Source organism: Diaphorina citri, unplaced genomic scaffold (assembly GCF_000475195.1).
Source record: "Diaphorina citri unplaced genomic scaffold, Diaci psyllid genome assembly version 1.1 scaffold406, whole genome shotgun sequence".
NCBI classification, from domain to species: domain Eukaryota; kingdom Metazoa; phylum Arthropoda; class Insecta; order Hemiptera; family Psyllidae; genus Diaphorina; species Diaphorina citri.
In genome coordinates, this window is record NW_007377841.1 from 103,805 (window position 1) to 119,197 (window position 15,393).

The 15,393-nt window shown below is 40.7% G+C and overlaps 1 protein-coding gene across 1 annotated transcript in view; it reads left to right on the top strand.

The window, feature by feature from the left end:
- LOC103508526 (fatty acid synthase) overlaps positions 1-15,393 on the top strand; it is a 29,440-nt gene that overhangs the window by 7,634 nt on the left and 6,413 nt on the right. Inside the window, exons 8-18 of the mRNA XM_026823109.1 lie at positions 1,236-1,344; positions 2,027-2,290; positions 2,795-3,000; positions 3,808-3,933; positions 4,188-4,335; positions 4,751-4,911; positions 5,436-5,585; positions 5,964-6,169; positions 6,352-6,591; positions 8,641-11,188; positions 12,258-12,503. Coding sequence (XP_026678910.1) covers positions 1,236-1,344; positions 2,027-2,290; positions 2,795-3,000; positions 3,808-3,933; positions 4,188-4,335; positions 4,751-4,911; positions 5,436-5,585; positions 5,964-6,169; positions 6,352-6,591; positions 8,641-11,188; positions 12,258-12,503 — 4,404 coding nt within the window. The remainder of the gene's footprint in view (positions 1-1,235; positions 1,345-2,026; positions 2,291-2,794; positions 3,001-3,807; positions 3,934-4,187; positions 4,336-4,750; positions 4,912-5,435; positions 5,586-5,963; positions 6,170-6,351; positions 6,592-8,640; positions 11,189-12,257; positions 12,504-15,393) is intronic.

Genomic DNA, 15,393 nt, shown 5'->3' on the forward strand with positions numbered 1-15,393 from the left:
CTAATCCTCCAGCTTGCATAAATTGTGGGGACCAGTTTTGTCTTCTGTTTGCACATCGGTATCTTGTCCCACACAAAGTGTATGATTTTTTTGATTCAAAAGGTGTTCCGGATAGGTTTTTTCATTTTAAATTAATATTAATAAAGAATACCTTATTTCTAATCCTCCAGCTTGCATAAATTGTGGGGACCAGTTTTGTCTTCTGTTTGCACATCGGTATCTTGTCCCACACAAAGTGTATGTTACATGATTGATGTCTTGGTATTTCATAGCAATGAAATAAAGCCTGTTCATTGGACCTGTGTGGTCTGTGTTGTAGCATGCCCATGCCATAGTATGCCTCTCATCAGATGGGCGAGAGGAGACATAGGAGGTGGTTCCCAATCTGCGTAATGGGTAGGCGCGATTGTTGTTGTTTTTTTTTTTTTTTCGCCGAGGTTGTTATCGGCGTTTCCTGTGTTTCGAAAACTGGATGAAGCTAGAAAAAAAGAAGGTAGGTCCAATATTATGCAAGGAACGAAAAAATCTATTTAAACACTCCTACGCACCTTACAATGTTTGACATTTTGATAACTTGACATTTAAAACACCTTTTGTACATTAAAGGAACAATGACATTTGCTCTGTACCTATACTGCCTCAAAAATGATATAAATAGACCTAAGCTCAGGTACCACCTACAATATGTATAAGTATTACCTTCTGGCTGAGACTGTTATGTTTAAAACTTGGTACAATATAAGGCAAATGGATTAAAAAACCTGATTGGTTCTTTTTGAAAGCAACCTGTGTGGCTGGGTGGGTATCACACTCACTGCTTGCTCAATGGCAAATGGGTTAAAAAACCTGATTGGTTCTTTTTGAAAGCAACCTGTGTGGCTGGGTGGGTATCACACTCACTGCTTGCATTTTGCATTCCAAGGGTTTGATTCCCAGTTCTCACAGCTGGGTCAATTTTTTTTTTTGGGGGGGGGTCTCTGGTTGAATTTTAAAGTGCACTCAGTCTTGTAAGGGCAATTGAGTACAGTGGAACCTTGATATAACAAAGGAAAAGTCAATTTCCCTTCCCTTCAGAGCCAAAAACCTGATTATAGCAAAGGAAAAAGAATAGATACATCAAAGTAATTTGGGGTACGAGCCTGAGAAAATTACCTCAGTGTAATGAATTTTTTTTTTTTTTCAAATCATTTGGATGTTTTACTTATGTATGATGTTGGTTTTGTTTTGGGTTTCAGCAAATGGCGTGGGAAACTGTGAGTCTGATGCGAGGAGAACTTTACACCGAAGTTCCAGTCGTGTTTGAAAACATCAAGTTCATGCGAGCAACCAATGTGCCCAAAGAAGGTAGCTAAGACAATAATTAGGTTGTCAGGTACATGTGTCAATACTTACATATTGGAGAGCATTGTCAGCTCCCATGGCGTAGTGGTCACTGCGCTCGCCTTGCACGCGGGAGACCCGGGTTCGATTCCCGGCGGGGTCAAGAAATTTTCAGTATAGTGAAGTGATCTTAAATGCAAGTAGTCAGCTCCCATGGCATAGTGGTCACTGCGCTTGCCTTGCACGCGGGAGACCCGGGTTCGATTCCCGGCGGGGTCAAGAAATTTGTATCATGCAAAGGATTGATTCCATGACTGGCCGTTACGGGGCCCACTCAGCCTCGTGAGGAAAATGAGTAGCTATGTAATATAAATGCGCATAGCGACCGGTGCCAGCATGGTAGGTAATTGGGAGCTGGATTATTGCGATATATGTATTTGGAAAAATCCTACAATGCTGCAGTGAGCACCAAAGTTGTGATATAGTAACACAAAGAAAGACATTTATTTATTATTATATTGGAGAGCATCTAAGTCATTGGACGAACAAAGTTCATTTCAAGTTTTTCCTTTTGTTTGTCTGTCTGTTTCAAGAACCCTTTGTCCGATTTAGATGAAATTTGGAAAACACGTGAAACACATAAAGAACATTTTTACTATTTACAATTTGATATCTATCGCGTTGGTTTTGGTCTGGTTCCCCTCAGGATCTGTCGAGTTCATAGTGATGGTACAGAAAGGCAGTGGTAACTTCGAGATTGTAGAAGGTGGAGCAGCCATTGTGACGGGCAAGGTGTACATCCCGGCCGATGTTAAAACCGAGATGGTTCGAATACCGGACCAGTACAAAATCCCACGCACGGAGGGCGAGGCTATTGAGCTACAATCGAGAGATATTTACAAGGAGTTGAGACTCAGAGGATATCACTACAAGGGTCTGTTCCGGTCTCTCAACGTAGCTGATGGCGCTGGTAAGTAATGGCCTCCTTGTGGTCACATTCGAGACAGTTATAAGTTTACAATAGAAACAATCAAACAGAAGTGTTCAATACACGAACTAACATCGAAGAAGATTAATTATTAATTCTTTATGCAACCGGTTGTCACTCCATCACACACAACAGGAAGATTATTGATTCTTTATGCAACCGGTTGTCACTCCATCACACACAACAGGAAGATTATTGGTTCTTTATGCAACCGGTTGTCACTCCATGACAAACAACAGGAAGATTATTGGTTCTTTATGCAACCGGTTGTCACTCCATCACACACAACAGGAAGATTATTGTATCCATTTCTATATATAACTTAAGTAAAAAAGTAGGAAGATTATTGATTCTTTATGCAACCGGTTGTCACTCCATCACACACAACAGCTATCACCTGAACGTAATGTATTCTATTTTCTAGTCTATTAAGTATCGCCAACATTCATGGACAACATTAACCTGTTCTTCTCTTTTCGGGTCCAGGAACTCAAGGTAAGATTAGATGGCACAACAACTGGGTGGCTTTCATGGACAACATGTTGCAGCTCCAGATCCTGCAATATGATACACGTGGTCTATTCGTACCCACTTCTATACAGAAACTAGTGATTAATGTGAGTGACCATGTGAACTTGCTATCAACCCTGGACGAGGAAACCCCAGAGTATCCTGTGTTTGTATACAAAGAGGTAAGAATCAAAATTCCAACTTTATGATAGTCTACTCTGTTTGTTTCAACAAATGGCTTTGGTCTCGCTGGAGGACGTAAAACTGAGACAAAACCAGCCCTGTCAAGCCACAGACAATAACACTGGCTCTTTTGAGGGTACCTGAATGGGACTATGGTCAAGTCCGTCTCAGGAAGTAGGGTACAATTATGGACTCACAGCTTTTCTCCGGAATAAACCTGATTGTGCGGACTTTCTAGAGCTGCTGCAGGTAAATTTTAGAGAAACTGAAGAGGATCCCTCATTAGACCCCAGAGCGAGCTCTCTGGCATAGATGGCACCTCTTGATATCCTCTCAATGGAATAATATATGGACTCACAGCTTTTCTCCGGAATAAACCTGATTGTGCGGACTTTCTAGAGCTGCTGCAGGTAAATTTTAGAGAAACTGAAGAGGTTGAAATATACCAATGAGGGTGCATCGAGGTTCCATCAAGGCCCGGGGATAGCAGCTTAACTCCAAACACAAAAAGCCCACTCCGAGGCTTAGGTGTAGGGGCGAACAGCAGCTTAACTCCAAACACAAAAAGCCCACTCCGAGGCTTAGGTGTAGGGGCGAACGGCTCTAAAGCATGGGTTAAGCTGCTAGGAATCTACGAATCTTCAACAAATGGCGCCAATGCACTATTCTCTTTTAAAAAGGGACATTTTCTAATTGAAATTCTCCGTTAGGCAGTTGGGAGCTCCGTGTAGAGTCCTTTTCTGAGTGATTCTAAATGGAAAATGGATCTAGGTACCTAAATCCATAAGAAATAATTTCTTTCTCAGGTTGAAGTGATCAAATCTGGTGGCGTAGAGATCCGAGGATTGAAGGCGAGTGCAATCCCTAGGAAGAAGCCATTGGGAGAACCTGTGCTTGAGAAATACAAGTTCATACAGAACGAGGGATTAAAGGTAAGCTGTTTTATAGAGATTTCCAGAAGGTACCTAACAAATTCAGAAAAAACTCATAATCTGTTCACCAATAAAAGGTGGGTAGGGTTTTATAAAACAGCTGGAGTGACCGAGTTTAAAGATGTACATAATATAAATCTAATACATGGCAATGTTATCTTGTTGCTTATTACCTATGTACGTGTTACCTCAGACCTCAGAGCGGATGGTAGATTAAAATCCGATTTACTGTTGTGCTACTTCCTCATTTTCAGGATCTGGATTTGGCAGAAACTGTTCGCGTATGCTCGCACATCGCTTTCGAGAATGTTCCCAACATCAAGGTGAAAACTCTAGAGCTTGTGGATACTGCAACTCCCAAGGATACAGAACTCCTGTCACCTATTTTTTCTAACTTGCTAGGTAAATCATCGAATGAAGAGAGTTTAAAATCGACAGTCTTTCCTTTAGTTTATCCGTTTGAAATTTGGCAACCATGTTTGAACTACACTCATTGTGTTGTATGACGGGTGCAGTTCGATACAATCTGTCTGGCTGGGGGACTTTGAACAGGGAGTAGTCCAGCTTAGTCTGACTGGGGGACTTTAACAGGGAATAGACCAGCATGAAATTTAACTAGCTAAAAAATAGCAAAAGTTAAGTACGGATCTACTCGTAAAATTTCTGTAGCTAAAACCAAAAATGTCAGCCCAAAGCAATCATTCTAGCGAGGGCTGATTGAGAGGCTGACAAAAAAAGCGGACCTCGACTGAATACGGGAAAAGACGTGGAAGAAGACAATTTCTCTCATTGACTATGATCTACTCCTTACCATCAGGTGACCTGCCCTTAATTCAGGCGGAAGTGGTACTCTCTGCCCCCGGTGACTATTCTCTCCCTGAGAGCTTGCCCACTACTATTAGTGTGGAGGATAAGAAGTTACCTACTGATGAATGTTGTCTCCTAGCATGTGCACATAATCTCCTTACCAGACCTGAGGTAAGAGTACTACCTCACCTAGTACAGTTGATAAGGAATTCATAACCGAATGGGTATCACACTAGGCTTGCACTCCGGAAGTTTCGGGTTCGATTCCCGGTAGTGTAAAAGTTTTTTCGACTCTGTGCTTGGGGTTCGGGGTGCCCTCAGTATTGTGAGGACAATTGAGTAGCTACTTTGATCGAGTAGCGACCAGTGGCGGCATTACCAGAATAAAAAGAAAATTTGGAGAAAAGACAGATATAGTAAAGGCTCTTAGTGATGCTATGATATCCACAAAATATGAAGAAGATTTGAGTTTCAACACAAATAAATCATGATAATTTATACCTCTCCTTCACACTGGATAAGTAAGGCGGTATCTGTATGAGTTGTATGAATTTGAACGTCAGTTGATGACTTGACCCATGTTCAATGCAAACAACTTGTAAGCTAAAAGAGGTGGGTACCTAGAAAGGGTAATTGCAAGTTAAATAATATGCCAATGCCGCTTTGATTGTCATGTCTCCCTGTTTGATTTCCAGTTGCTGCAGTCTATATTTGCCGCGGTCAAAGAGGGAGGTTTTGTTATTTCAAGAGAATCTCTCGATACAGAAGTGAAGACACCCCAAGGAGCTGCAGTCGCCTATATCGGGATCCTCAGCAACGAGAAACTAGTTCTCCTCAAAAAATCTGTAAGTCTATTTTTTTTTTTTTTTCAAATTACCTACTTACCCCATCCCTATCTAGTTTTAAGTCCGATCCTCACTACATAATTATAGTGAACATTTTGTTTTAAAAGGGGATTTACATCTTAGGTTTTGTCCATCCCACTATAGTGCAGGTCTCGTCCAGTCACAGACATCTCGAAAATTTTCTTACTGCACTTAAATGTATGCTCTGTGTACTCTATGTTCATACGTACGGTGTGTTTTATACTCTACGAGGGACGAGGCAACAGGTCTAACAGAGAAACTTAGTCTATAAAGTATAAAGGTTAGGTGTTTCTGGCGACCGTAACGGTCCTTATCTGAGGATATGGGGTTAAGTAATAAGTCTGATTTTTGTCCTAGGTGAAATCCCCAGTCAAGATATCGCCGCTAGTCATCAAAGTATCTGGAGTAGATTTCCACTGGATTCCGATCCTGCAGAAAGCTTTGGCGGCAGAGGAGACTTCCACCAAACAGAAAATCATTCTCCTCTCTCAACTCGAGCCTCTCAGTGGAATCATTGGATTTTTCAATTGCATTCGCAAGGAAACAGGAGGCGAGCGAACTAGGTGAGAAATTAAAGTCGGAGATAAACGAATATTATGTTTGTATTATGTACAAATAGCCAGTTGTGTCCCAGATAATACGTTCACATACCAACAAGTCATAGTGGTTTTCACTCTTCCTTCTCATTGAATCATGAAAGTTTGGACCGTTTTTAATGCCTTTCCGTCTCATTTTATGTCGGCAGATGTTTTGAGATTCTAGACAAGAACGCACCCCCGTTTAATCCTGAAGACCCATTCTACAAGGTACAGGTAGAGAAAGATCTAGCTGTAAACATCCTGAGGAACGGACAATGGGGCACATATAGACATTCCATACTGCAACCCATCAAACGTGTCATGACGGATCATGCATACATTAACGCTCTGGTCAGAGGAGATATGAGTTCTCTTACTTGGGAACAAGGACCCGTCAACATGAAAACGTAAGTTTCATTAAGGAGTGCGGTAGCGCTCCGCCCCGCCAAGTCAAGAAAGTTTGACCGCGCTACTAGATATATTATACGCAACAGGGAAAGTAGCCGTTTTCAAGTAGTTGTAGAGGAACAACTACATATGATGGAAGAAAACGGATTGCGTGTGTGTGTTGGGGCATGAAAGTAGACCAAGTTGAAAAAAAAAAATCAACAAAATCGGAGATATTTGACTTTGAAAAACGTCAAATTTTTCATCATTTTCTGCTGCTGCTGCTGCTGCTTCCGCTTCTTCTTTGACGTTGACCGCTCTACAGCCTAAACCACTGGACCGATTTTGATGGTTGATGGCTCATTTTTTTTTTTTTTTTTCTCGTGAGTGGTAGGTGTGCCTTTTCATATTTTCAAGGCCCCAAAGGGCCCCTTCGGCCTTAAATTTGATGAAAGACTGATTTTCTTCTCATAATGTTGGTTTTTAACTGCTAAGCTTATTATGGTATTTTTTCACTCGGAAACCGTTCCGGAGCGCTTACCAAAACTTACCCAATGATGTTATTACGGCATTTTCAACTCGGAAATGGTTCGGAACTTACACCAAAACTTACCCAATGATGTATTATTTAATTTTTCACTCGGAAAATGATCGGAACTTACCAAAACTTGTCAATGATATTATTACGGCATTTTCACTCGGAAATGGTCGGAACTTACTAAAACTTACCCAATGATGTTACTATGGCATTTTTCACTCGGAAACGACCCGATCTTACTAAAACTTACACAAAGATATTACTATGGTGTTTTTCACTCAGAAATAACCCAAACTCACCAAACCTTACCAAACGATGTTACTATGCCTATTGCCTTTGTACTTTGTTGCGCTACGCTCATACGTCATATTATGGTAAGTTTCTGCAAAAAGTTATGAGATCCCCCCCCAAAAAATACCACTTCGTGGCATAAAAAAGGCCCCGCCAAGTCGTTCCTCCCAAAATAAATCAAGTGCCCAAAAAAAAATAAACAAAACTCCATCCCACCCCAAAAAAGATCAGTCATCAATTTTGAACCCCGCCTTTTATTCACTTCATAATTTGTGTGCTCCTCCTTCACGTAGTACCTACCTTTCTTTCCCCTCATTGCACTCCACTTTCCTCTAATATGACTTCTGCTTCACTGCATTGGCGGCGTGCCACCTACCTTTCTTTCCCCTCATTGCACTCCTCTTTCCTCTAATCTCACTTCTGCTTCACTGCATTGGCCTGCTTTAAAATTAAATTGCTTTAAAATTAAATTGATGGCACGCCGCCAATGCAGTGAAGCAGAAGTGAGATTAGAGGAAAGAGGAGTGCAATGAGGGTAAAGAAAGGTAGGAACTACGTGAAGGAGGAGCACACAAATTATGAAGTGTAAAAAGCGGGGTTCAAAATTGATTTCTAATCTTTTTTGGGGTGAGATGGAGTTTTGTTTATTTTTTGTGGGCACTTGATCTATTTTGGGAGGAACGACTTGGCGGGGTCTTTTTTATGCCACGAAGTAGTATTTTTTGGGGGGATACTTCTCTACCTGTTTCCTTAGAAATCTCCACCGCCGTATGTATGAAGTCTAAAGATAAACTTTAGTTTAACTTGAAATGAAAATCTTGCCAAATTTCATGAAATCTAGCCAGTTATCTCAAGAAATGACATGAAATTGGCAACATTGTTCGTCTTAAGTTAAACTAAAGTTTAACTTTGGCTTTCATACATACGACGGTCAATGTTCAATGTCATTTTTATTTCCTAGCAATAGAACTGCTACATTAGGCTCATGTTGAATCGTATCAACAACATCCTCATCAGATAAGCGAAAAGAGACACAATACTTTGAATTTAGGTGCTGGGTAAACATAAGAACAGTAGGAAGTAATCTGTTGAAATATTTTCAATTGAAACACGAATGAAAGTTTTTTGTCAATCGTGGTCTTCGAGGACTAACCATGCCCCCATGTTGTTTATTGTTTTAGATGGAAGAAGTACAGTAAGGATAACATTAATCATGCCCCCATGTTGTTTATTGTTTTAGATGGAAGAAGTACAGTAAGGATAACATTAACCACGACATTGCTCAGATCTATTACTCCTCCATTAACTTCCGTGACATCATGCTTACCACTGCTAAGTTAGCCCCCGAAGTTATTGAGTCTCGTCGTTTATATCAGCATTGTGTGATTGGGTTTGAGTACTCTGGAAGATTGAGAGACAGTGGGAAGCGCGTGATGGGATTGACGAGTGGACGCTCCTTGGCCAATTGTTGTGAAACCGACGTCGAGATGGCTTGGGAGATACCAGACCAATGGACATTAGAGGATGCAGCTACTGTACCTTGTGTATATGCCACTGCTGTGTACGCTATGTTCATCTGTGGTCAGATGCAGAAGGGAGAATCGATTCTGATTCACGCAGGCTCAGGTGGTGTAGGTCAGGCAGCTATCAATCTAGCAAGGTACATGGATGCTGAGATATTCACTACAGTGGGGACACCAGAGAAACGCGAGTTCATCCGCAAAACATTCCCCTTCATCAAGGAGGAAAACATCGGCAATTCTCGGGACACTTCTTTTGAGCAACTGGTTATGAAACGAACCAAGGGACGCGGTGTAGATTTGGTGCTAAACTCTCTGGCCGAGGAGAAGTTACAAGCTTCTGTTCGGTGCTTGGCGCAAGGCGGACGCTTCTTAGAGATCGGCAAGTTTGATTTGGCCAACAACAACATGCTCGGTATGGAAGTGTTTATGCGAGAGACGAGCTTCCATGGCGTCATGTTAGACAACTTCTTCTTCGCTGAGCAAGAGTGGAAGATGAGCTTGCAGAAGGCTCTTCAGAAAGCAATCGATGCTGGTGCTGTGCAACCTCTGGTGAGAACAATATTCCCCGAGGACAAAGTGGAGGAAGCTTTCCGTTACATGGCAGCTGGAAAACACATTGGTAAAGTAATCATCAAGATTAGAGACGAGGAACCTACTAAGATATGCACACCCAAAGTCAAACAACTGCTAGCTGTACCAAGATACTATGCTGACAGTAACAAATCATACATCATCTGTGGAGGTCTGGGAGGTTTCGGATTGGAATTGGCTGACTGGTTGGTGCTGAGAGGGGCAAGAAAACTGGTACTAACAAGTCGATCTGGTGTGAAGAATGGTTATCAAGCCTTGAGGATTAAAATTTGGAAGTCCTATGATGTGCAGGTATTGATATCCACGGATGATATTACCACAGAAGCTGGTGTGGTCAATCTGCTAACTGAAGCGAACAAGCTGGGACCTGTAGACGGAATATTTAACCTGGCTGTCGTACTGAAGGATGCCTTGTTTGAAAACCAAACGCCCGAAGATTTCAACGCTTCACTTGGTCCTAAAGCAAACGCAACCAAGTATTTTGATAAATACTCGCGGACTATGTGTCCCACCCTGGGACAATTCGTTGTATTCTCCAGTGTAAGTTGTGGCCGAGGAAATGCAGGACAAACAAATTACGGCATGGCAAACTCCATCATGGAACGCATCTGTGAAGCACGCAGAGCAGAAGGTCTGCCAGGGCTGGCAGTAGAGTGGGGTGCTGTAGGTGAAGTAGGATTGGTGGCAGACATGGCAGAAGATAATCTGGAGGTTGTCATTGGAGGAACTCTGCAACAGCGTATCTCCAACTGTCTAGAATGTCTAAACGAATTTCTCATCCAGTCTGAACCTATCGTCGCTTCCATGGTAGTGGCAGAGAAGAAAGCAGGCAGCGGAGGAGCCACCAACATTGTGGATGCTGTTATTAATATTCTAGGTCTCAGGGATCTGAAGACGGTGAGTCTACACTCTACACTTGCTGAGCTTGGTATGGACTCCATGATGGCAGTCGAAATCAAACAAACACTTGAACGAGAGTTTGAAGTGTTCCTCACACCACAGGACATCAGGGGTCTGACCTTTGCCAAACTACAAGATATTGCCGTCTCCTTTGAAAACGACGATAAATCTAAACCAGTGAGCACTGAAGCGTCAGGAGGCCAAGTAACAGCGCTCAGTGTAGAAGATATTCCAGACGTTGGTATCCAATACCTCATGAGAACAATAGGCGATGAAATTCTCGCTAATAAACCCGTCATTCGTTTACCATCGCTTAAGAATAACGGCAGTACAGTAGAGGAACCTGTGGGGAACAACAATACCATATTCATGGTTCCTGGTATAGAAGGTATAGCGACTGTGTTGGAACCCCTTGCTAAGAATATCAATGCTCAAGTCCTTGTATTCCAGTTCGATCACACAAATCCTCCCGACACAATCCCGGAAATGGCTGACTCGTTACTACCTCACTTTAAGAAGAGACTTGTTCATGGCACTGATGAAATCAAACTCGTTGGCTTCTCATTTGGAGGTATGGTAGCGCTGGAATTGGCCATCAAGCTGGAGCAACTAGGAACAAAGTGCCACCTCTACCTTGTCGACTCTGCACCAGACTATGTACGAGGACTAACTCAGATCTCACTGAGGAGAAGCGAAAAGACTGAAGAGGAAGAAATTCAAAACCTGCTCTTGTTGCGGATGATTGATCTCATTGCTCCCCAGGATACACAGGAGGTAAGTTAAAAGTAAAAACTAATTCAATGAACCAAATGAGTTCTAATGTTTTAACTCGACCGTTTCGCATTTGGTTTAGATGTCTGTCTGTATGTTCCGCTATAACTCCCGATTACCTGGTCTGTTTTTGATGAAATTTGGTACACATCTTCATCAAATCAAGGCACGTCGCTGATTGAAATTTGGGGCCCAAAGTTGAACGGGGCCCCCGTTACGATCTTTCAAAACTTTACGATCCCCCAATACAGTTGCCACGTATATCAATTCATATTCAATTATTCATATGCGTAGGAAGTCAAGATGGTAAACCCCTGACAATCTATTGTTCTGTTTCAAAGGTTCAAAATCAACCGAAGGTAAATCTTTTGTTTCGTTTAAAAGGTTCAAAATCAAAAATTCTTTAATTTTACTTTTTAGAGTGATTGACAGGTTTTATAATAGTGTCACCTCTTTTTTATTAGATAGAGGTACCTACATAAGACGTGTAGATAGTTTTATTTCTGTTTTGATACACAATTATGTATTACGTAGGGTTACCCATTCATACGTAGGATTACCCAGAAGACATTTTTTCAAAGCAGGACATTTTTCTAAATCCTAACAATCTCTTCCGAATTTTCTGCACGTAAGTGTATTGAAATTAAAATGTAAAACTAGGAGGACGTTTAGGATCCACTATGCATATGTATGAATTTTAGGAAAGCACTAAAAGGAACCCCCCAAAAAATACCACTTCGTGGCATAAAAAAGACCCCGCCAAGTCGTTCCTCCCAAAATAAATCAAGTGCCCAAAAAAATAAGAATTGTCGATATGAGAGGACGTTATTGTTAAAGTCTCAGCTTAGGCAAAAGAATCTGAGTGAGGTCTACAGTTCACAGAACCACTAGTTTATCATGACGATTGTGAATTGAATCTGTCCATTTGTTTAAATGTTTCATGTTTACACGTATTATACTTATTATCTTTTAATACGTTTGTGAATAGGTAGTATACACAACACATAGTCAGGTACCTGAAATATTGATAGCCTCATGTATTTATCAATTTATTCTCTCTTCTCTGCGTCAGGTATTAACCTCCCTACGGAAACTACCGGACTGGAATGCCAAGCTTAACTACTTCCTTGACCTGATGCCTGAGGACGCTACACACAGTAGGACCTACCAGCGTAACCTAGCGCATGCCGCATACAAACGCATCACCTCAATCCTCAAATACACAGATCCCAAGCACAAAGCATTCGGTGGTAACATTACCCTGCTCCGACCCACCGAGCAAGCACTACCGACCGCTGAAGACTATGGACTTAGTAAGGTGAGCTACTTCATGAACTAACATAAACGGTAAATACAGTTTGTCACTCTGGCAAAAATGGGTCAACAAACATTTAACTTCCGGGGCCCGTACGGTATCTTTTTCTGATGGTTCACCGTGCAATTTGTGTACAAGTAGGTACATAATACCTAATCCAAGTATTGATAAATGGTGTCTACTCGCTAACTTCACCAGTTGTTATTAAGGAGCGCGGTAGCGCTCCGCCCCGCCAAGTCAAGAAAGTTTGACCGCGCTACTAGAGATATTATACGCGACAGGGAAAGTAGCCGTTTTCAGGTAGTTGTAGGGGGACAACTACAAATGATGGAAGAAAACGGATTGCGCGTGTGTGTTGGGGCATGAAAGTAGACCAAGTTGAAAAAAAAAATCATCAAAATCAGTTAAGTTTAGCCGGAGATATTTGACTTTGAAAAACGTTAAATTTTTCATCATTTTTCTGCTGCTGCTTCCGCTTCTTCTTTGACGTTGACCGCTCTACAGCCTAAACCACTGGACCGATTTTGATGGTTGATGGCTCATTTTTTTTCTCGCGAGTGGTAGGTGTGCCTTTTCATATTTTCAAGGCCCCCAAAGGGCCCCTTCAGCCTTAAATTTGATAAAAGAGTGATTTTTAGGGGAAAAATTCTAAATTATCGCTCGAGTTAATTAATAAGGAAGTTTTGTACTACGTAGAGTCAAAAGTCGGAGTGTCCCAGTGGTAAGGAGTGTGATCTTTGACAAACTGCCGAGCGGGTGGGGAGGGGTTCGAATCCCACTGTGAACATTTCTTTGTACATAATTTTATCATTTAAAAATATTTTATGGATAGCCATAGTTACTTTTTTCATAATTTTATAGTTTATAGTTGAAAAAATAAAAAAATAATAATATTAAATAAAAATATGAAAAATGATTTTCATGTAGGTACCTACATTATCATGATGTATTTCACTCGGAAAAGATCAGAACTTACCTAAACTTACCCAATGATGTTATTATTTAATTTTTCACTCGGAAATGATCGGAACTTACCAAAACTTACCCAATGATGTTATTATGGTATTTTTCACTCGGAAATGTTCGGAACTTACCAAAACTTACCAATGATGATATTACGGCATTTTCACTCGGAAATGGTCGGAACTTAATAAAACTTACCCAATGATGTTACTATGGCATTTTTCACACCGAAATTATCGGAACTTACCAAATCTTACTCACTCGGAAATGTTCGGAACTTACCAAAACTTACCCAATGATGTTATTATGGTATTTTTCACTCGGAAATGTTCGGAACTTACCAAAACTTACCCAATGATGTTATTATGGTATTTTTCACTCGGAAATGTTCGGAACTTACCAAAACTTACCCAATGATGTTATTATGGTATTTTTCACTCGGAAATGTTCGGAACTTACCAAAACTTACCCAATGATGATATTACGGCATTTTCACTCGGAAATGGTCGGAACTTACTTACCCAATGATGTTACTATGGCATTTTTAACTGGGGAATGACCCGAACTTACTAAAACTTACATAATGATGTTACTATGGTTTTTCTCACTCGGAAACGACCCGAACTTACTAAAACTTACCCAAATATATTACTATGGTGTTTTTCACTCAGAAATAATCCAAACTCACCAAACCTTACCAAATGATGTTACTATGCTTATTGTCTTTGTACTTTGTTGCGCTACGCTCATACGTCATATTATTATGCTAAGTTTCTGCAAAAAGTTATGAGATCCCCCCAAAAAATGCCACTTCGTGGCATAAAAAAGACCCCGCCAAGTCGTTCCTCCCAAAATAAATCAAGTGCCCACAAAAAATAAACAAAAATCCATCCCACCCCAAAAAAGATTATTAGAAATCAATTTTGTACCCCGCCTTTTATTCACTTCATAGATTGTGTGCTCTTCCTTCTCGTAGTACCTACCTTTCTTTCCCCTCATTGCACTCCTCTTTCCTCTAATCTCGCTTCTGCTTCACTGCATTGGCGGCGTGCCATCTATTTATTTTTAAAGCATTGCACGCCGCCAATGCAGTGAAGCAGAAGTGAGATTAGAGGAAAGAGGAGTGCAATGAGGGTAAAGAAAGGTAGGTGGCACGCCTCCAATGCAGTGAAGCAAAAGTAATATTAGAGAGAGAGGAGTGCAATGAGGGGAAAGAAAGGTAGGTGCTACGTGAAGTAGGAGGACACAAATTATGAAGTGACTAAAAGGCGGGGTACAAAATTGATTTTTAATCTTTTTTGGGGTGGGATGGAGTTTTGTTTATTTTTTGTGGCACTTGATTTATTTTGGGAGGAACGACTTGGCGGGGTCTTTTTTATGCCACGAAGTGGTATTTTTTGGGGGGATTAGGTCTTTTTTTTACAACCTACACAGAGCCATAATGTTACTATTTTGCTAAATTCTCCTTACAAGGCAGAGTACACTTAGGGCCGAATGCACAGTCGTTTGTAAATGATGTAGGTTCCCTTTTTCCTAAGATTTCCTATTTCCTTAAGATATCCATTTTTCTATATTGTTTATTTTCTTCTGCTTTAATACTAATGGCGTCTGTTTGTCATAGGCCACTTTCGATTTTTCACCCATCAATTTGTTCAAAAAAGTTTTTCTGTTACTAACAACTTAATTTTATGATCAATTAATTAAGAAAAAATACGAGAAAAATTAAAATTACATTGTTCACTTGGTCAGATTCACATTGACAGCTCAGAAATGAAAAAATAATTTCTATCTTTTCTTCTCTTTTATTTGGATACTAATCGCGTTCATTTGCTATCGACCAGTTTCGATTGATTTTTGATTGCAATGGATACGATATACCTACACTGGAATGAAAAAAAAAAAAAAAAAAAAAAAAAAAAAAAAGAAAATT